The sequence below is a fragment of the Lagenorhynchus albirostris genome, chromosome 11, assembly GCF_949774975.1.
Source record: "Lagenorhynchus albirostris chromosome 11, mLagAlb1.1, whole genome shotgun sequence".
NCBI classification, from domain to species: Eukaryota; Metazoa; Chordata; class Mammalia; order Artiodactyla; family Delphinidae; genus Lagenorhynchus; species Lagenorhynchus albirostris.
The window spans coordinates 21563547-21584389 of record NC_083105.1 but is presented as its reverse complement, the minus strand read 5'-3'; the positions used below and the strand labels follow the sequence as shown (position 1 = coordinate 21584389).

Sequence of the window (20843 nt, the reverse complement as noted above, 5' to 3'; positions counted from 1 at the left end):
AAAATTAAGCTTGACCCAGGTAATTTCAAAAGTTCATTCCTATTTGAGTAACTATAATTTATCACAACATCCACCTTGTTTCTTCTACTGTCATCCTTTATGTTTATAAATAACTATTTTTCTTAGGAGATGACAAATGACAGCAACAGCAGTAAGATTAATATTTTAACCAAGAATATGAATTTGATGCTCTTCAGTTCATCTGACTTAAGGAAGTTTTGAAATGTGAAATAACTGAAAACTCAAGTGCTTCAAAAACTCATCTCAAAAAAATCATTGTTATTTACAACACAGCTATTGAAAATCATACAGATTAAAAAGTAATCCTCGAGAGTAGCACTGACATATATACACTACCAGATGTAGAAGAGATAGCTAGTGGGAAGCAGCTGCATAGTACAGGAAGATCAGCTCGGTGCTTTGTAACCACCTAGAGGGGTGGGATAGGGAGGGTGGGAGGGAGACGCAAGAGGGAGGGGATATGGGGATATACGTATATACGTATAGCTAATTCACTTTGTTATACAGCAGAAACCAACACACCATTGTAAAGCAATTATATTCCAATAAAGATGTTTAAAAAATAAAACAAACAAACAAACAAAAAAGTAATCCTCAAGGCTCAATTCTGAATGTGTCTATTTTGTGAAGTTAGCCATTACCTTTACAACTAATTTTTAAGAGTCCTTCCAAACTGGAGTTCTACAAGAGAATTAAACTCTAATGCCCTAAGGCACTCACTGACAGAACAAACTTTTCTCCTAGGCATCTAGAATGGAACTAGCTAAGTACTATCATCCTAGGGAGAGTGAGAAAATAGAAATTCAAATCATTTTCTATAGGTCTGAATTTTCTTGTAGGAACTGAGTATGAGAAAGGCTGGAGGACATCTGATAAGTCAGATCTTACTTAAATCATAAAAAATAATAATAAAGATAAAATCTTCCAAAGTGAGATAATTCATTATTGGACTATACGGACAATTTTAAAAGAAACTTTCCAATTAGTGATAATGTTAAGAAATGTAGATTCATAAATGCTGCTATAATTTGTTACTTTAAAAAAATATATCTTATTCAATGTTATAAGTGAGAAAAATATTTGCTGAATCACAGAAATAATTATTTTGTTCCCTAATATATAACCTGTGGTATACAACGATTTGGAAAATCAAGAATTGTTTGTATTACGAAAGTATATCATCACACCCAAGTGTTTTCCTAAAATCAGTTAAAATTAATCATTAATTTACAGACAAATAACAGAGAAAAGGGTCATAACTAAGCAGTTTGAATTCGCTGTTAACAACTTGCAAACAAGATCCTACATTTAGCCTGTGTCTTGAGACAAATATGGAGAAGTCAGGGGCAGTAACAAACTGCCAGCTTTACTGAGTCATGATTCCGACTAAAACCACGTTACGAAATGGAAAGAATGACAAGTCTCGGGTTTATTACCACAGATGTTGGCTCCCTGAATTTATGGGTCTTAGATTAAAATAAAGCAAAAAACAAACAAAAAAAATTGCTTTGTACGAATGATGTGGGGCTAAAACGACTCCAGAAAGAACTCGCCAAAGCTGGTAACTCTGATTATTTACCTAAAACAAATCCTAACTGTGCAAACAGGCACACCCTCTAATGCATTAGACTGGGAACGGCGAGGTAAAGTGAATTCAGAACAATAACAAGGTTAACATTTCAGTGAGAAAACAATTCTCAGCCCTAACAGTCCACACTGCGCCAGACGCCCTCGGTTAACGGAACCACTCAGCTCCGAATGGAGGCGAGCAGACACCGGGCACCTGGGTGACAAACCATCTGCAGCCTCCGCGCAGGACCGCCCGAGAGGGGTCCTCCAAACGCCCCCAGACGCCGTGTCGGCAACGATCCCAGTCCGCCGCCTCCCCCGGCAGCCCAACACGCTCCTCCGCGAGCCAGCCGGGAGAGAGAACCCGTCCAGGGACGAACCCATCCAGGGACGAACCCGTCCGGGGACGAACCCGTCAGAGGACTCACTCGTGAGGCCAGTCTTGGGCGCCGCAGGCGACGGGAGATCCGGGGCAGCGACCTCTGCCCGGACTGGAGCGGGGAGCCCGAGGGTCGCCTCCCGCTCGGCTGCCAGTCCCCGCCGCCCCCGAAGCCGCAGGTTGCCTCTGATAACCAACTAGGGCGGAAGCGGACTAGCGCCCACGCCCGAGGCTCTGACTGACCTGGAGAGGTGCTTCAGGATCTGTTTCTTGATGAGCCCAGCCATGGTGCCGAAGCGGGAGTCGCCGCGCTCTCTCTCCGTTCCTCACTGCCTCCTCTCTTCGTGGCCGTCTCCTCTTTGTCTGGGTTAACCCGGCCGGAGGAGAGGCGCGTGAGCACTCACGCCCAGGACAGACCTGAGCCCCCTGCCGAGGCCACATCCGCCACCGCTGCCGCCAAGGACCGGGAGCATTCCGCTTAGGTAGCCGCGGCCGCCGCCGGCGCCATCTTGGCTGCAGCATCACCTAAGAGATCTGGGGGAGGGCCGGAGCGGGGCGGGCTCGGGGCGGGGCGGGCTCGGGGTGGGGCGGGGCAACGCAGGCTCCGGACAGGCTCTTGCTGCCCCGCCTCCCTCCCTGGGACTAGCGCGCTAGTGCCCCTGACACTGTTGGATGCTTTGACTCCCAACCCCAGAAGCTTCTTGGGTTTTAGACCTCTGTCCCCACGCTCTAGTCATGTCCCCGTCTCCATCACTGAGTTCTTCATACACATCTTCTCTTTTTCATTTCCCTGTCAGAATTTGCTCTACAAACGGCTCTAATTGCTTTGCTTTCTTTACCTACTCAGCTTTTTTCATATTCTTGCCTCAGTGTCTTATCCTTTGCTTAGATATTCTGCTTTTCCCCCGGCTAAATGCTATAATTTGATGTTTCCTCTAGAAATTCTAAGAGAAGTAAAAGTTGATAATGTGTCTTAATAGAACCCAGGACCTGGGAATTAGAAGGCCTAAATTTAAGTCCTGGCTCTAGTATTTTCTAGCTGTGTTAAGCTGGAGAAAATAATTTACTTACGTTTAGCTTCAGTTTAATCTTCTATACAATAGATTAATAATATCAGCCTTACCCAACTCACTAGGTTGTTGTATCTAAAGAAATAAGGATTTTAAATTTCACTTAAAAATTTCTATGTGGGCTTCCCTGGTGGCGCAGTGGTTGAGAGTCCGCCTGCCGATGCAGGGGACACGGGTTCGTGCCCCGGTCCAGGAAGATCCCACATGCCGCGGAGCGGCTGGGCCCGTGAGCCATGGCCGCTGAGCCTGCGCGTCCGGAGCCTGTGCTTCGCAACGGGAGAGGCCACAACAGTGAGTGGCCCGCGTACCAAAAACAAAAAAAAAAATTCTATGTAAACGAAGGAAATTGTTGAAATAGCAGGGAGAACTATTACAGCTCTGCACCTTCACCCCACCCAGCCCCAAACCAACATTTTACAGAGGTGAAAATGACCACTCTGTTTACAGAGGTGACATCTAAAAGTGGGGGGGGGAGAATAACACTACCTCTGAGGGATGTATCAGAAAATGCTGTGGGTGTCTATGGGGATGGCCAGGGGATAGTTTACACATATAGTCCAACACCTGAGCCTTTTCAAGCAAGGGAAAGGAGATATATGTGGATTGACTGTTTACTCACTTAACATTTATAATGTACTATAAATGAGGCACTATTCAAGTAACTAGGTAGCCTAAACAAACAAAACCTGTTCCTGCCATCAAAGAGTTAACAGCCTCAGAGGGAAGCTAAATTCCTAGTGCTAGGACCTTGAGCTCTATCATTACACTCTTGTTCAAAGCCTTGCTCGACCATTTTGTAGCTGTGTAAACTTGGGCAAGTTATTTCACTCTCAGCCTCAGTTACCTCATCTATTGGAGATAATAGTACCTAACACAATTTTGTGAGGATTAAATGAGATTATGCATATATAGTGTTGAACAAAGTGCCTAGCATATGTCAAGCTCTTAATAATGCTATTATTATCCTTAGCATAATTGAAAATAGAAGCAAAGTGCTATGAAAACACAAGGGATGGAGTGATTCTATCTTGTTTAGCCAGAGATGGATTTACAGTGGAGATATTATTTCAAAGGTGAGAATGTCAGTTTAAAGTTAAACGGACTGGCCCTGAAGTCAGACTTGGATTGGAAACTTTGCTCTGTGGATTTTTAGCTATGTGGTTGTTGTGAGGATTAAGCTAATGAAGTTTAAGTACTTAGAGAATGCCAGACACAACTGTGGTTTAAATTTACATTTTTGTTAATTGGTATTTAATTCTCAAAGTATGATTTTCAAAAAGTTAAAAATGTGACTGTCATACAAATATATAATGAATGTGCATCAAAGATTTGTTAACTCATATTGGCAAGAACCAACAAGATAGGGTATAAAGTTAGTTCACTCATTAATGTGACTTAAATCTGTTGCACATGTTCATTATGTATTTATATCAGAGTGATATTTTTAACTTTTAAAATTACACATTCTCAAAATATACATGTATTTGAAAAGTAATAGTTACATGCTTGAGATTCTTTGTACTAAAACCTGGGAGGGGAGAGTGCATGGTGTGAAGGTGAATAGAGTCAGGGCTTTTACTGAACAGTCTGTGCTGAAACTGGCTTATACTGGCTCATGAGAACCAGTTGTGCACATCTCTTCCCAACTCTGTGTTCTGGTGTTTGATGAGTTCAGGAAAGCTTGAAAACAGCCATTGTGACAGTATTTTCACCACAGAAAATGGTAAACACTACAAATCAGGACTTTTTTCTTGGAGATCCGGTTGTTAAATATTTACCAACACAGTGTAGGATGGGTTGAAGGGGGATGAGATTGCAAATGTATGGACATTATTTCATAGGCAGTGTCAAGTCTTGGGAGACTTCTTTGGTGACTGAATTTGGGGAAGATGATCAGATTTCTGATTTAGAAAAATAGTCTGATAACCATACTGGCAGTACAGATGACAGATCATGAGAAGAGAATGGAGACAGGAGCCTTGAGAAGGCGGCAGCATTACTATTTTTGGTGAAAGATAAGGCAGTATCAGTAAAGGTAAATAAACAAAAAAGGGTCAAGGACAAATTCCAGAGATTAATACAAGGATTGGAGTTGAAGTTTACTGAGGTTTTTAGTTTGGGGCACCGGGTAGATATTGGGGCACACCACTAATTGAGACAAGTAATATAGGTGAAACAAGCAGTTTTGGAGATAAAATTGTTTTGGATTTGTTACCTTTAAGGTTATCTCAGGACCCCTGGATAGAAACATTCAGGTTGCAGGTGGGGGTAGAAATTCTTCTTTAGGATTTATTGGTATTCAATGATAGCTGAAGCCAAGAACAAAAATGATCTTGATCCAGGATCAGGTAAATATGAAGGAAAGCGAAAAGGGAAGCTTTTTGAAAGAGCCTATTTTAAAAGATGAGAGGTGAATAGAAATGATGGTTACTCTGTGATGTAAGACTGATAAAATATTTTTTACATGGGGGATCCTATCAATTTAATATTGTTAGAGAAAATAGAATGACTAAAATTGGACATAACTAATTTTGGACTTTCAATGACTTTTTGATACAAAGGAATATAGACACTATTGGTGTCTATAGTTTGCCATGGCAAAGGTAACAATGATCACATGATAAAAGGATGACGATGATGATAATTACTAACAGGTACTTGACTTTTATCATTTACTCTTCATAAAATAATTCTGCAAGGGAGGATTATTATAGTATTCCATTTTACAGATGAGGAAGCTAAGGTGTAGAGAGGTTAACTAACCTGTCCAAAACATGTAGTTAGCCAGGATTTGACCCAGGAGTTTGAATGCAGAGACTGCACTCTTAACTACTATCTTTGATTTCAATAATAGGACCTACTTCATAAATTGTAAAGATTAAATTAGTAAATATACATAAAGCTCTTAGAACAATTTAACCACATGCATTAAGCCCTATCTAAGTATTAACCCTTATCTTTATCGCCCAAGGTTACACAGCCATTTTGTGGCAGAGTCCGGATTCCAACCTAAAATTCATTCTCTTAACCATTACGATATAGACAAGTGAGCCCAAGACATTAAGGGAACACATACGAGGAACACCTAATTTCAGGAAGGGGAAAGGAGGAGTGTGTCATAAGTCTAGAAGCTTTTTGAGATAAGACACAAAACTCCGTGCAGAAGAACAAGCAGACAGGGAAGACTGTGAGTTAAAAAAGCGAGGCGGTTGACGTATTGACGTGTTCCGTGTTTGTAACAGGGTGGTTGGATCCAACAGTCAGAATGGCAGTGGTGGGCAATAAAGCTGAAGAGTCTTCATATCCAATTCCGTGCTGCGTATGGCTTTGCAATTTATTCTTCAAAAGACGTTACTGTCTGAACAATATTATTCGAACACACACACACCCACAACCTTCCCCCCCAACCCCCCCCAAAGATGGTTCGTTATAGGGGTTAGAAGAAACTCCCAAGAGCGACTCAATCTGCAAAAGTAAAGAACAATCACACATTGGGCGAAAAAAAACAGCGTTTTCTCTCTTATTGGATCTGGCCAAAACGTAAACGGGTTGAGACAGGAAGCACGTTACGACTCTTGCTGGCAGGCTGGGCTGCAGTGCAATCTCTGCCTTCCGGCGTCCTCAGTTGCTAAGGGAGAGCGGAAGCGCCCTTACGCTCCGCGGGTGCCACCATAGAGTGCCGGAAAAAGCGTGAGCAGAAGGGTCGGGAAAAGAAAGCAACTGCGGTTAGTACTAAAATGACGACCTTAGTGCTGGATAACGGAGCCTACAACGCCAAAATCGGTTACAGCCATGAAAATGTCTCGTAAGTGTTCGCTTCCTCCGAGGGACAAAGCATATATGCCTAGTAGTTACGTATATTACGCTTCATCTTGGGACGTCTGTAAACTGCAAACGCCCCCGCGCGGCCCTCAGGCAGAGGGATGCTCTGGTTGGAGTTGGGTAGTTTGAATGCTTTGAAGTGAGACATGGTTACTAACTTTGGGCTACGTGGCCCCGGAAGTGGGACGTGTTTCGTTTCGTAACAGGAAATAGTTCAGGAAAATAGGCTTCTAAGGAAGCGGTTCCCGAAAGAGGGGTCCGTACACAAAGTTCATGAACCCTCAGGAATCGTGGGCAACGTTTTTGTGTATATGCATTTTTGGGGGGACGCGATCATAGCTTTCATCAGATCCTTAAAGGGTTCCATGGCCCCCAAAAGTGTAAAAACCACTGTTTCAGTGGCTGTAGACTTTGAAGGCTTTGTACTTTAGCCGTTCTAAGTGCTCATTGGCTGACCTGGTTAATCAGACTCAAACAAATACTACACTGGCTTTCATAAACTATGTTTGAGTAGAGACTAAGCAAATTAAAAGACACACTTTTGCTCTAGAGTATTCACAGGGGACTTTTCCCCTTCCTCCCTCCTTTCCTTTTTCTTTTTTAAGAGGACAAACTGCGTAGGAATGTATATTGTTACAGTCTTATTTTGGCAATGTGTATCATTGTTCTCATCCTTTGACAGCAGTTCTATTATCAGTTACTTAAGGAAAAATTTAGAAGTCTTGATAAGAGTGCGGAATACTCTATTATCATGTATAGACATTGTGTATGGTGACACAAAGGTGTAGGGAGAAGCAAGCTAAATATTCAAGAACAGTAAATTGACTAAAATTGTAATACAGCCAAGATTGACTACAAGGCAGGTTTTAAAATTATGTCCTTGGGCTTCACTGGTGGCGCAGTGGTTAAGAATTCGCCTGCCAATGCAGGGGACATGGGTTTGAGACCTGGTCTGGGAAGGTCCCACATGCTGCGGAGCAACTCAGCCGGTGAGCCACAACTACTGAGCCCGTGTGCCACAACTACTGAAGCCTGCACGCCTAGAGCCTGTGCTCTACAACGAAGAGAGTAGCCCCCAATCGCCACAACTAGAGAAAGCCTGTGTGCAACAATGAAGACTTAATGCAACCAAAAATAAATAAAATAAATAAATTTTAAAATATATTGTTTTTATGTCCTTGAAGACTATTTAAACATAGAGAAAATGACAGCATAGTAAGTGAAATAATCAGGTATAAAACATTTTTACAGTATTATCCCAATTAATGCAAGGATTTTAATCACCTTTAGTGCAAAATAATCCTTATACCAAAGTGGAATGTTTTGGGGTGACAAATTATGTTCCCCTTCACTTTATCCCTTTCTCTGTATGTGTGTGCATATATATGCACACACACACGCATACACACACATACATGTGTACACATGTATGATGGATAATGGTTCTAGTTTGTCTTCCTAACCAGATTGTAAACCCATGGTGCGCAGAAACTATATTTAAAACTACTTCCTACATCTGTACCTTATAGCATCTTGCTGATTGAAAATCTTTGACTCCATGGAAACTTAATTTTATGGTCAGAATTTTGAACTTGGATTTTTTTTTTTTCTTACCAGAATGGTATTAAGAATTTTCCAGGAACTTTATTTACCTCAGCCCCTCTTCACCTCTGTGCAGTGGCAGAACCAATACCCACCCATAAGGGTGTCCTGAAGATTATCTGAGAAAGATAATGGGTCCAGTACAGAACTGGTATATACTAGAACCTTAAAAAAAAAAAAGGCATGTAAAAATTTTTTGAAGACAGAATGAGAAACACTGGTTTTGGATATTTTTTGACACCAAGGGTGGTGGTTAGGTAAATGTATTTTTAGGAACTAAGTATTTAGGGAATAATTACATTATTTGTTTCTTTGTTTATAGAGTTATTCCTAACTGTCAGTTCAGGTCAAAAACGGCACGTCTTAAAACTTTTACTGCCAACCAGATAGATGAAATAAAGGATCCTTCTGGACTCTTTTATATTCTTCCTTTTCAAAAGGTAATTCAACTATGTCATTTCTAGCATTAAAGACCTAAACTGAAGGATAATTTGGAATGTATATTTAAGATTTTGTATGTATGAAAATATTTTTGAATCTCTGAGAAAAAGTTATTTTAATTAAGATCTTATTAAAACCAAAAGTTGAATTTAAATTGTCATGTTAAAAAATTGACCATGATTAATTATACTTCAATGAAAAAAAATCAACTATACTTCAATAAATAAAAAAAAAAATGACCATGATTTAGTTACTGATTGTGGGTACTGAATTTTACTTGTTTATGTTAAAGCTAAATGAAACGAACACATTAAAGAAAAAGAGTATAGAGAGGCATCTCTACATATTGGTGTGTCTTTTGAACCCTTGATATTTTGGTTATTGTTAATTTGTAATATTTTGAATTTCTAAAAGGAGAAAAACATACCAATATAATAGGTTTCAAATTCAAACATCATTAGACTGGTGAATGTGACCATAAAGAGATAAGAATCAGTGATTTAGAATATATTAATCTGATTTTTAAAAAATTGTTCAAATATTTTTGATAATTAAATTCATAAAACAAATTTTTTAGGGCTACTTGGTGAATTGGGATGTTCAAAGACAAGTCTGGGATTACCTTTTTGGAAAAGAAATGTATCAGGTAACAAATTGGAGTATGTATTCAAATTTCTATTTCCATGTCTTATTCAAATGAAAAATTTAAATCTGTGCTTATATCTTAAGATTTATAAATTTTTGAATACGTTTCTTATATATATTTAAGTCATTTAATCTACTGTGCTTAACTTTGATTTTCAAATAAGTGCAGGTGAATGGAATTTCCATTGTGAAGTGGAATTTGAAGTTGAGAAGAGATAGTCTGTATGAAACTTAAGATTAAAATTTTTACGTCAGATTTCTGCTATTCTTAGACCAATTCACTGTCTAATTTTTTTCACAATAAAATATTTTTGCTGATATATCTGAATGTGTGAATGATACAATGTTAAAATTTTGTGCTTTTAATATCTTTAGTGTGACTTTAGGTATACTGAGAAAATGTTCAAATTTTAATGCTTCTTAAGAGTGTGTGGGAGAGAATTATGTAAACATTAAATATTCTAAAGCTTCTCACCTTTTAACTTTTAAAAACAAAATAACAGTCCCAGTGCCTGTAGTTGTATCATTTATTACTTTTGCATAATTATCTTTAAACAATTTGACAGTACCATTTTATCAATGCTATCATTAAGAGAGTTAAAATTATATAATAGTTAAAGTGCATGTATTCTGTAACCAGACTTCCCAAGTTCAAATCCTAGGTATGTCACTAACTAGTTATATGGACCTTCGTAACTCATTCAACACTATTGTGCCTCAGTTTGCTCACCTTTTAAAAGGGAATAATAGTAAGACGTGTCTCCTAGGGTTATTGTGAGGGTTAAATAAATGTGTTTATATATATAAAACAAGTACTTATAATTATGACTACAAAGTTACAAAACTTTGGGAATTTTTTTCCTCACATAGGTTGATTTTTTAGACACTAATATTATTATCACAGAACCATATTTTAACTTCACTTCAATTCAAGAGTCAATGAATGAAATCTTATTTGAAGAATACCAGTTTCAAGCAGTATTAAGAGTAAATGGTGAGTTAAAGTTTTTATTGAAATTGAGTTATGTGAATATGAATATGAATAGAGTAAAGAAACACTTAAGGTCCAAGAATATTGGGTGACATTCTTTTTGATTTGAAGGAAATAAAACCTGGAATTTAAAAACTAGATGGACCCTTAGAGATTATCTAGTCAGACTTCTCTCACTTTATCTTTTTACTGATATGATATTTCTCCCTAATGAAGTTACTAGCCACATTTCTAATCTCTGAAAGATTATTGTTTCTGAGTTAGTTGTCTTTTCTGTCACTGATGTGTCTGCTATTGTTATTATTATTGTTTGAAATAATGTTAATAGCTCAGGCTGCCAATATGAGGGAAAATAATCTGTAAATATTATTTAGAAGTAAGTTTATTAAAGGCTAGAATCACATTACATGACTGTACAAAGAAAGTATTCACATATTTAGCTTGTAGAATTTAAGTCTGTATAAGCAACAGTATACTGTAATGGTTAAGAGCATAATCTCTAAACAGTGTTCTCAACCAAGGGTGATTTTGCTCCTGGGGACATTTGACAAAGTCTGGAGACATTTTTCGTTGTCACAACTGGGAGGGTGCTACTGGCATCTAATGTGTAGAGGACACAGATGCTGCTAAACATCTTACAATGCACAGTAAAACCCCCAACAACAAGGAGTTATCTGGCCCAAAATGTCAGGAGTTCCAAAGTTGAGAAACCCTGCTCTGGAGTCACACTGTCTATGTTTGAATCCTAGCTCTGTTACTTTCTAATCATGTGACCTTGGGCACATTATTTAACTTGCCTGTGCTTCACTTTCTTCATCTGTGAAATGGGATTGTTGTGAGGATTAAAACACACACACTCATGGAGTTTAGAATAGTGCCCAGCATGTAATAAATTCTCAGTAAAATCATCTGCTATTAAAATAATTATTATAAACTGTGAAGTGAATATTTACCTTTAAAAGTTGATCACAAATTTTTTATCATTTTCCACAAAAATATCATGTTTTAACGTTTAAGCATTATAAAGAGCTTGTGACAGAATTAGGAATGTTATTTTAAATTAGCATTTTTCCTATAAAGTTTTTGTCTTTCTGCTTGTTTTAGTTTGCTACCTTTCTTTATTTATTGCTTTAAATTAGTTATACTCTTATTCAGTGTGTTTATTTTTTCTTTATCTTTTTTTTTTAAATAGCTGGGGCTCTCAGTGCACATAGGTATTTCCGAGATAATCCTTCTGAATTATGCTGTATCATTGTAGATAGTGGATATTCCTTTACACATATAGTTCCTTATTGTAGAAGTAAAAAGAAAAAAGAAGCAATTATTCGGTGAGTTGCATTCAATTTTCATCTTATTTCTTAGAATAAAACTGAATGAAATGTGTAATAAACTGAACCAAATTTGAATTCTCCCCTTTTAGGATAAATGTGGGAGGAAAACTCCTAACCAATCATCTAAAAGAGATTATATCTTACAGGTAATACTTAACTTTGATTCTTTGGGAGGATGGGATGCTGGGGGTGAACTTTTTAAAGTAATTTAAAATTATTCCTTACCTTTAGTTCTAAGTTCAGGTGGCAATTCTATATTATTGCTTAGAAGACTATATCACATATATAAATACTAATGATGTTCAAGTTGAAAAGCTTTCTAACATATGAAATGGTAGTGTCCACCAAAAGACATTTCCAAATTCTAGAGAGCTTAATACTTAATAATATTTTAAAATGACAAATGTATATGTACCTCGTAAAACAAATTTAAAAATACGTATAAGGAAATAAGGATCCAAAAAGAAAATAAATCTCTGCCTTCCCTTTCCATTTCTCTTGTCAGTTTTACTCCATACACAGCATAATATTTCAACTTTATTATCTTTTACTCTTTTTTAATCTCTATAAGCCTTAATAATATATTGATATGTTTCTGGATTAGCCAATATTAGTTGACTGTCCACTATTAAAAGATGAAGAATTAGTACTTAATCACGTGCCAACTCTTCTCCTGCCTCCTAAATTTTATTAATGCTATTATTTTTAGTTTTATTGTGTTTAAAAACATAAGTAGAATTCTTAAATCTCAGTTTTTGCTACATTAACTTTGACCGGTATGATACTGTCAGTATCTCCTGGCTTCCCTCTGTGTTATATATGAAAATAAGTGCATCTACATTTTCTTCCCTCCTTTTCTTTCTCTCAGATGTATCATTACTTTTTTAAACAGCTTTATTGAGATATAATTCTCATACCATACAATTCACCCATTTAAAGTGTACAGTTCAATGGTTTTTAGCATATGCATCCATCACCACAATCCCCTTAGAGCTGTCTTACCCATCTCTAGCGCATTTAAAAAAAAAACTTTTTATTTTGAAATACAGACACAGGAAGTTGCAAGAATAGTACACAGAGCCCTGTGTACCCTTATTGACATTTTATATAACTAGTACAACATAAAAATGATAAAATTGACGTTGGTGCAATACTGTTAACCAGACTACAGATTATATTCAGTTTTCACTATTTTTTACGTGCACTAGTCCGCCTCTAGTTCTGTGTGGTTTTTATCCCATGTATAGACTCATAAACACCGCCACAGTCAAGATACAGAACTGTTCCACCATTACAAAGGAACTTCTATGTGCTCCCACTTTATATTTGCTCCCCCACCTTGTCCCAGTACCTTGGCAATTGCTAATCTGCTTTCCATTTCTATAGTTCTATTATTTCAAGAATGTTAGAGAAACAGAATCATATAGTATGTAACCTTTAGAGATTGACTTTTTTCATTGCTATACCATTTCTTCTTAATTATTGAAATTTATAATATTTACATAATGCTCTTTACTATGGTTAAGTCTTCTTGCCTTGATAGTAGATTAATTTTAAAAATAGAAAACTTATAAATAGTATTTACAATATTATGATTACGTGAATGTTACTCATTATGAAACCAAACAGAATTAGGCTCAGCTTCAAAAAGTTTAGTTGTTTAATTCCCTTTCCCAGAAACAGCAAATTAGAAAGGTAAGGGAAGGCTGATACAGATGAGGACATTAACCAAGACCCACGCAGTTTCAGTCCAAAGCCTATATACTTAGTCCTTCTGAATGAAACACTGAATGAAAAAAAATTCATATGTTTTTAAAAGCAAGGCTGTTGAAGTCCAACTTGAAGAGAAGAAGCTGGCAGGAACAACTAGAAATACTGATGAAAAAGAATGATAATGAAAAGAGACTTCTCTAGTAGATGATTAAAAAAATTAAAACTAATAATTAAATTAAGGTGACACTTGTATAAGAATTAACTGACAGGGACTTCCCAGTGGTGCAGTGGTTAAGACTCTGTGCTCCCAATGAAGGGGGTCTGGGTTCGATCCCTGGTCAGGGAATGAGGTCCCACATGCATGCCACAACTAAGAGTTCGCATGCCACAACTTAGCATCCCACATGCTGCAACTAAGACCCAGTGCAACCAAATTAAATAAATAATTTTTTTTTTTTAAAAAAAGAATTAACTGACAGATCAGTGACACTGAATTGTTAATCCTAAATCAAACATTATATGTTAAAAAAAAAGTAATTACATATTAAACAAAGCATCAGAAACCAATGAGGAGGGGAGTAACTGTTCAAGAAAAGATACAGGTAAAGTTCCCTGTTTGGAGAAAAATTAAGATTTTACTTTGCCTTATACACTGAAGTTCAGATGGTTGTAAGACTTAAATATAAAAATAAAACCACAAGAAATATTTAACTGAGTTGCTAAGCATAAAAACAGTGGAAGAGGGCTTCCCTGGTGGTGCCTGCCAAGGCAGGGGACACGGGTTCGAGCCCTGGTCTGGGAAGATCCCACATGCCGCAGAGCAACTAAGCCTGTGCACCACAACTACTGAGCCTGCGCTCTAGAGCCCGTAAGCCACAACTATTGAGCTTACGTGCCACAACTATTAAACCCTGCACTCCTAGAGCCCACGCTGTGCAACAAGAGAAACTACTGCAATGAGAAGCCCACGCACTGCAATGAAGAGTAGCCCCCGCTCGCCGCAACTAGAGAAAGCCCACGCTCAGCAACAAAGACCCAATGCAGCCAAAAATAAATAAATTTATTAAAATAAAAAAAGTGGAAGAAGTAACAAAGGGTGTATTTTCTTACAACTTCTTTTTAAAATAAACTTTTTATTGAAGTAAAACATATATAAAAAGAAGTTTAAGACCATGAGTGTACAACTCAGTGAATTTTCAAAAAGTGAATACACTCATGTAACCAGAACACAGTTCAAGCAGAATATTACCAGCACCCTTAGCCCCCCTTTTGTCTCTGTTTAGTCTGAAAACAACTGACTTAAGGACAGGATAGATTTTGCCAGCTTTTGTTTTTTAACTATGTAAAAATTTTAAACCTTATGTACATCAAAAGCCTTTGTAAGCAAAACTAAAGTAAACAATCCTGAGAAATAAACCTAAAAGAAATATGACACAGGGTTGTTTTCTTTAATATATTAAGAGCTCTTATCAATCCATAAGAAAAACACTACCCCAGTATAAAATGGTTAGATAATTTTCAGAATACAGATGGTCAGTGGCACAAATAGATAATAATTGGAGAATTACATGCTGTCAAAGGTTATAAAATGGATAATTCTCAGACATAAAAAGTGTTAAACATCTGTAGTAATCACAGATTCAATTGCGATATTTATTGAGCATTTATTTAGGAGCTTGGGCTGCAAAACAGAAAAGAATTCCTCTTCCTCATGGCACATTCTAGTACAGAAAATGCAAATTAAAATACTACTCTTACAATCCAAATTAATAGAATTTTTTCAAAAGGTGTTGTAGATTTGTGATATGGACACTCTTATTTGCTGCTGGTCAGAGTATAATTTGAAATAACTTTTCTGGTAAACAATTTTGCAATATACCAAGAGACTAAGTATTTCATATTATGTGTCCTAGAGTATGAATAAATAATGGGATAATCAGAGATATCGATTAAGATGCCTATATTTCAAATACAGGGACTATGCTAAACACTTTACATGTATGATTAGAATTATTTACTTCTTGCAGCTGTATTAAGTTGGTGAACTTATTACCCTTTTAGAGTTGAAGAGATTGAGTCCCAAAGAAATAAAGTAATTTGTCTACTAAGTTTTGATTAAGCCTGTCTCAGACTCCAAAGTCCATGTTTATAAACACACGAGTATTTTTCCTCCTGATCTAAACTTTCAATATTTGGAATATGGATAAATACATATTAATAGATCCCTCTGGTTGAAGTATGATAGGGCAATAAGAACCTGCTGTATAAAAAAGTAAATAAAATTAAATTTAAAAAGAAATATGATAAGGCATTAAATCATATTTTTAAAGAATATGTAATAGCATAAGAAAATGTTCATGAGATAACGTTTGGCCTAACACATAAAAAGTAAAAATCTATGTGCAGAGAAAAATATTCAAAGGAAATAACCTCATATTTTTGTTTGTTTTTAAAAACATGTTTATTTTCTACATTAAGCCTGTGTTGTCTCTGATTCACTCATCAAATATTTAAGCATCTACTTTTTTTTGCTTTTTTTTTTTTTTTTTTTTTTTTGCGGTACACGGACCTCTCAGTGTTGTGGCCTCCCCCGTTGCGGAGCACAGGCTCTGGACGCGCAAGCTCAGTGGCCATGGCTCACGGGCCCAGCTGCTCCGCGGCACATGGGATCTTCCCGGACCGGGGCACGAACCCGTGTCCCCTGTATCGGCAGGCTGGCTCCCAACCACTGCGCCACCAGGGAAGCCCTAAGCATCTACTTTTTGCTAATTACTGTGTGGTGCTGACTAACAGTCCTTGTCTAATAGGAAAAGAAAGTGCACATAGTTAAGGCATTTTAGCAAGGTTCTATTCAGAATGGTTGGAAGAAAATGTTTCCCTTTAATTGGATAATCCTTGCCACTTAAAACCTCTCTTTTCAATTTCCTTCTGCAAACTGAACTGTTTGCCCTTAGAGGGATAATGGGGAGATTAAATAACATAATGGAATGGGTATTCCATAAAGTAAAAAATATTTTACACATTCAAAAATTTAATATTTTTAAAAAATCAGTTACCTGAAAATTTAATTCCAGAAAAATATTTTAAATGATAATTGTAAGTTATGGTTAAATTTTCTTTTTTTTATTAGTCATCAGTTTTATACACATCAGTATATACGTGTCAATGCCAATCGCCAAATTCATCACACCCCCACCACCCCCACAGCTTTCCCCCCTTGGTGTCCATACGTTTGTTCTCTACATCTGTGTCTCAACTTCTGCCCTGCAAACCGGTTCATCTGTACCATTTGTCTAGGTTCCACATATATGCGTTAATATACGATATATGTTTTTCCTTTTCTGACTTACTTCATTCTGTATGACAGTCTCTAGATCCATCCACGTCTCTACAAATGACCCAATTTCGTTCCTTTTTATGGCTGAGTAATATTCCATTGTATATATGTACCACATCTCCTTTATCCATTCATCTGTCGATGGGCATCTAGGTTGCTTCCATGGCCTGGCTATTTTAAATAGTGCTGCAGTGAACATTGGGGTGTATGTGTCTTTTTGAATTATGGTTTTATCTGGGTATATGCCCAGTAATGGGATTGCTGGGTAGTATGGTAGTTCTATTTTTAGCTTTTTAAGGAACCTCCATACTGTTCTCCATAGTGGCTGTATCAATTTACATTCCCACCAACAGTGCAAGAGGATACCCTTTTCTCCACACCCTCTCCAGCATTTATTGTTTGTAGATTTTCTCGTGATGCCCATTCTGACTGGTGTGAGGTGATACCTCATTGCAGTTTTGATTTGCATTTCTCTAATAATTAATGACGTTGAGCAGCTTTTCATGTGTTTCTTGGCCATCTGTATGTCTTCTTTGGAGAAATGTCTATTTAGGTCTTCTGCCCATTTTTGGACTGGGTTGTTTGTTTTTTTAATATTGAGCTGCATAAGCTGTTTATATATTTCAGAGATTAATCCTTTGTGCATTGATTCGTTTGCAAATATTTTCTCCCATTCTGAGGGTTGTCTCTTCATCTTGTTTATGGTTTCCATTGCTGTGCAAAAGCTTTGAAGTTTCATTAGGTCCCATTTGTTTATTTTTCGTTTTATTTCCATTACTCTAGGAGGTGGATCAAAAAAGATCTCTCTGTGATTTATGTCAAAGAGTGTCGTTCCTATGTTTTCCTCTGAGAGTTTGATACTGTCTGGCCTTACATTTAGGTCTCTAATCCATTTGAGTTTATTTTTGTGTATGGTGTTAGGGAGTGTTCTAATTTCATTCTTTTACATGCAGCTGTCCAGTTTTTCCAGCACCATTTATTGAAGAGACTGTCTTTTCTCCATTGTATATCCTTGCCTCCTTTGTCATAGATTAGTTGACCATAGGTGCATGGGTTTATCTCTGGGCTTTCTATCTTGTTCCATTGATCTGTGTTTCTGTTTTTGTGCCAGTAGCATATTTTCTTGATTACTGTAGCTTTGAGGTATAGTCTGAAGTCAGGGAGTCTGATTCCTCCAGCTCCATTTTTTCCCCTCAAGACTGCTTTGGCTATTCGGGGTCTTTTGTGTCTCCATACAAATTTTAAGATGTTTTGTTCTAGTTCTGTAAAAAATGCCATTGGTAATTTGATAGGAATTGCATTGAATCTGTAGATTGCTTTGGGTAGTAGAGTCATTTTCACAATATTGAATCTTCCAATCCAAGAACATGGTATATCTCTCCATCTGTTGGTATCATCTTTAATTTCTTTCATCAGTATCTTATAGTTTTCTGCATACAGGTCTTTTGTCTCCCTAGGTAGGTTTATTCCTAGGTATTTTATTCTTTTTCTTGCAATGGCAAATCGGAGTGTTTCCTTAATTTCTCTTTCAGATTTTTCATCATTAGTGCATACGAATGCAAGAGGTTTCTGTGCATTAATTTTGTATCCTGCAACTTCACCAAATTCATTGATTAGCTCTAGTAGTTTCTTGGTGGCATCTTTAGGATTCTCTATGTATGGTATCATGTCATATGCAAACAGTGACAGTTTTACTTCTTCTTTTCCAATTTGTATTCCTTTTATTTCTTTTTCTTCTCTGATTGCCATGGCTAGGACTTCCAAAACTATGTTAAATAACAGGGGTGAGAGTGGACATCCTTGTCTTGTCCCTGATCTTAGAGGAAATGCTTTCAGTTTTACACCATTGAGAATGATGTTTGCTGTGGGTTTGTCGTATATGGCATTTATTATGTTGAGGTAGGGTCCCTCTATGCCCACTCTGAAGAGTTTTTACCATAAATGGGTGTAGAATTTTGTCAAAAGCTTTTTCTGCATCTATTGAGGTGATCATATGGTTTTTCTTCTTCAATTTGTTAATATGGTGTATCACATTGATTGATTTGTGTATATTGAAGAATCCTTGCATCCCTGGATAAATCACACTTGATCATGGTGTATGATCCTTTTAATGTGTTGTTGGATTCTGTTTGCTAGTATATTTTGTTGAGGATTTTTGCATCTATATTCCTCAGTGATATTAGTCTGTAATTTTCTTTTTTTGTAGTATCTTTGTTTGGTTTTGGTATCAGGGTGATGGTGGCCTCATAGAATGAGTTTGGGAGTGTTCCTTCCTCTGCAATGTTTTGGAAGAGTTTGAGAAGGATGGGTGTTAGCTCTTCTCTAAATGTTTGATAGGATTCACCTGTGAAGCCATCTGGTCCTGGACTTTTGTTTATTGGAAGAGTTTTAATCACAGTTTCAATTTCATTGCTTGTGATTGGTCTGTTTATGTTTTCTATTTCTTCCTGGTTCAAGCTTTGAAGGTTATACCTTTGTAAGAATTTGTTCATTTCTTCCAGGTTGTCCATTTTATTGGCATAGGGTTGCTTATAGTAGTCTCTTAGGATGCTTTGTATTTGTGGTGTCTGTTGTAACTTCTCCTTTTTCATTTCTAATTTTATTGATTTGAGTCCTCTCCCTCTTTTTCTTGATGAGTCTGGCTAATGGTTTATCAGTTTTGTTTATCTTCTCAAAGAACCAGGTTTTAGTTTTATTGATGTTTGCTATTGTTTTCTTTGTTTCTATTTCATTTATTTCTGCTCTGACCTTTATGATTTTCTTCCTTCTGCTAACTTTGGGTTTTGTTTGTTCTTCTTTCCCTAGTTCCTGTAGGTGTAAGGTTAGATTGTTTATTTGAGATTTTTCTTGTTTCTTGAGGTAGGCTTGTATAGTTATAAACTTCCCTCTTAGAACTGCTTTTGCTGCATTCCATAGGTTTTGCATCATCGTGTTTTCATGGTCATTTGTCCCTAGGTATTTTTTGATTTCCTCTTTAATTTCTTCAGTGATCTCCTGGTCATTTAGTAACGTATTGTTTACCCTCCATGTGTATGTGTCTTTTACGTTTTTTTCCCTGTAATTCATTTCTAATCTCATAGCGTTGTGATGGAAAAGATGCTTGATATGATTTCAATTTTCTTAAATTTACTGAGGCTTGATTTGGGACCCAAGATGTGATCTATCCTGGACAATGTTCTGTGCGCACTTGAGAAGAAATTGTAATCTGCTGTTTTGGGATGGAATGTCCTATAAATATCAACTAAATCTATCTGGTCTATTGTGTCATTTAAAGCTTCTGTTTCCTCTTTTTTTTTTTTTTTTTTTTGCGGTATGCGGGCCTCTCACTGTTGTGGCCTTTCCTGTTGTGGAGCACAGGCTCCAGACACACAGGCTCAGTGGCCGTGGCTCACGGGTCCAGCCACTCCGCGGCATGTGGGATCTTCCCGGACTGGGACACGAACCCGTGTCCCCTGCATCGGCAGGCGGACTCTCAATCACTGGGCCACCAGGGAAGCCCCTGTTTCCTCATTTATTTTCATTTTGGATGATCTGTCCATTGGTGTAAGTGAGGTGTTAAAGTCCCCCACTATTATTGTGTTACTGTCGATTTCTTCTTTTATAGCTGTTAGCAGTTGCCTTATGTATTAAGGTGCTCCTATGTTGGGTGCATATATAATTGTTATATCTTCTTCTTGGATTGATCCCTTGATCATTATGTAGTGTCCTTCCTTGTCTCGTGTAGCACTCTTTATTTTAGAGTCTATTTTATCTCATATGAGTATTGCTACTCCAGCTTTCCTTTGATTTCCATTTGCACGGAATATCTTTTTCCATCCCCTCACTTTCAGTCTGTATGTGTCCCTAGGTCTGAAGTGGGCCTCTTGTAGACAGCATATATATGGGTCTTGTTTTTGTATCCATTCAGCGAGCCTGTGTCTTT

General features: G+C 37.3%; 2 protein-coding genes across 6 annotated transcripts in view; one reads left to right on the top strand and one right to left on the bottom strand.

The window, feature by feature from the left end:
* Positions 1 to 2470, bottom strand: part of BLTP3B (bridge-like lipid transfer protein family member 3B) — a 99117-nt gene extending 96647 nt beyond the window's left edge. For all 4 annotated transcript variants that reach the window (XM_060165106.1, XM_060165104.1, XM_060165105.1 and 1 more), the window contains exon 1: positions 2213 to 2470. Coding sequence is in view for 3 of the 4 variants with exons in the window: in XM_060165104.1 (XP_060021087.1) it covers positions 2213 to 2256 (44 nt within the window). In the remaining variant the exon portion in view is untranslated. The remainder of the gene's footprint in view (positions 1 to 2212) is intronic.
* A 4215-nt stretch (positions 2471 to 6685) lies between these two features.
* ACTR6 (actin related protein 6) overlaps positions 6686 to 20843 on the top strand; it is a 32143-nt gene continuing 17985 nt past the window's right edge. The window contains exons 1-6 of one of the 2 annotated variants that reach the window (XM_060164651.1): positions 6686 to 6844; positions 8786 to 8903; positions 9482 to 9550; positions 10420 to 10543; positions 11733 to 11868; positions 11961 to 12017. In XM_060164651.1, the coding sequence (XP_060020634.1) occupies positions 6777 to 6844; positions 8786 to 8903; positions 9482 to 9550; positions 10420 to 10543; positions 11733 to 11868; positions 11961 to 12017 (572 nt within the window). In that variant the 5' untranslated portion in view covers positions 6686 to 6776. The remainder of the gene's footprint in view (positions 6845 to 8785; positions 8904 to 9481; positions 9551 to 10419; positions 10544 to 11732; positions 11869 to 11960; positions 12018 to 20843) is intronic. The other variant, XM_060164652.1, reaches the window with a different exon arrangement.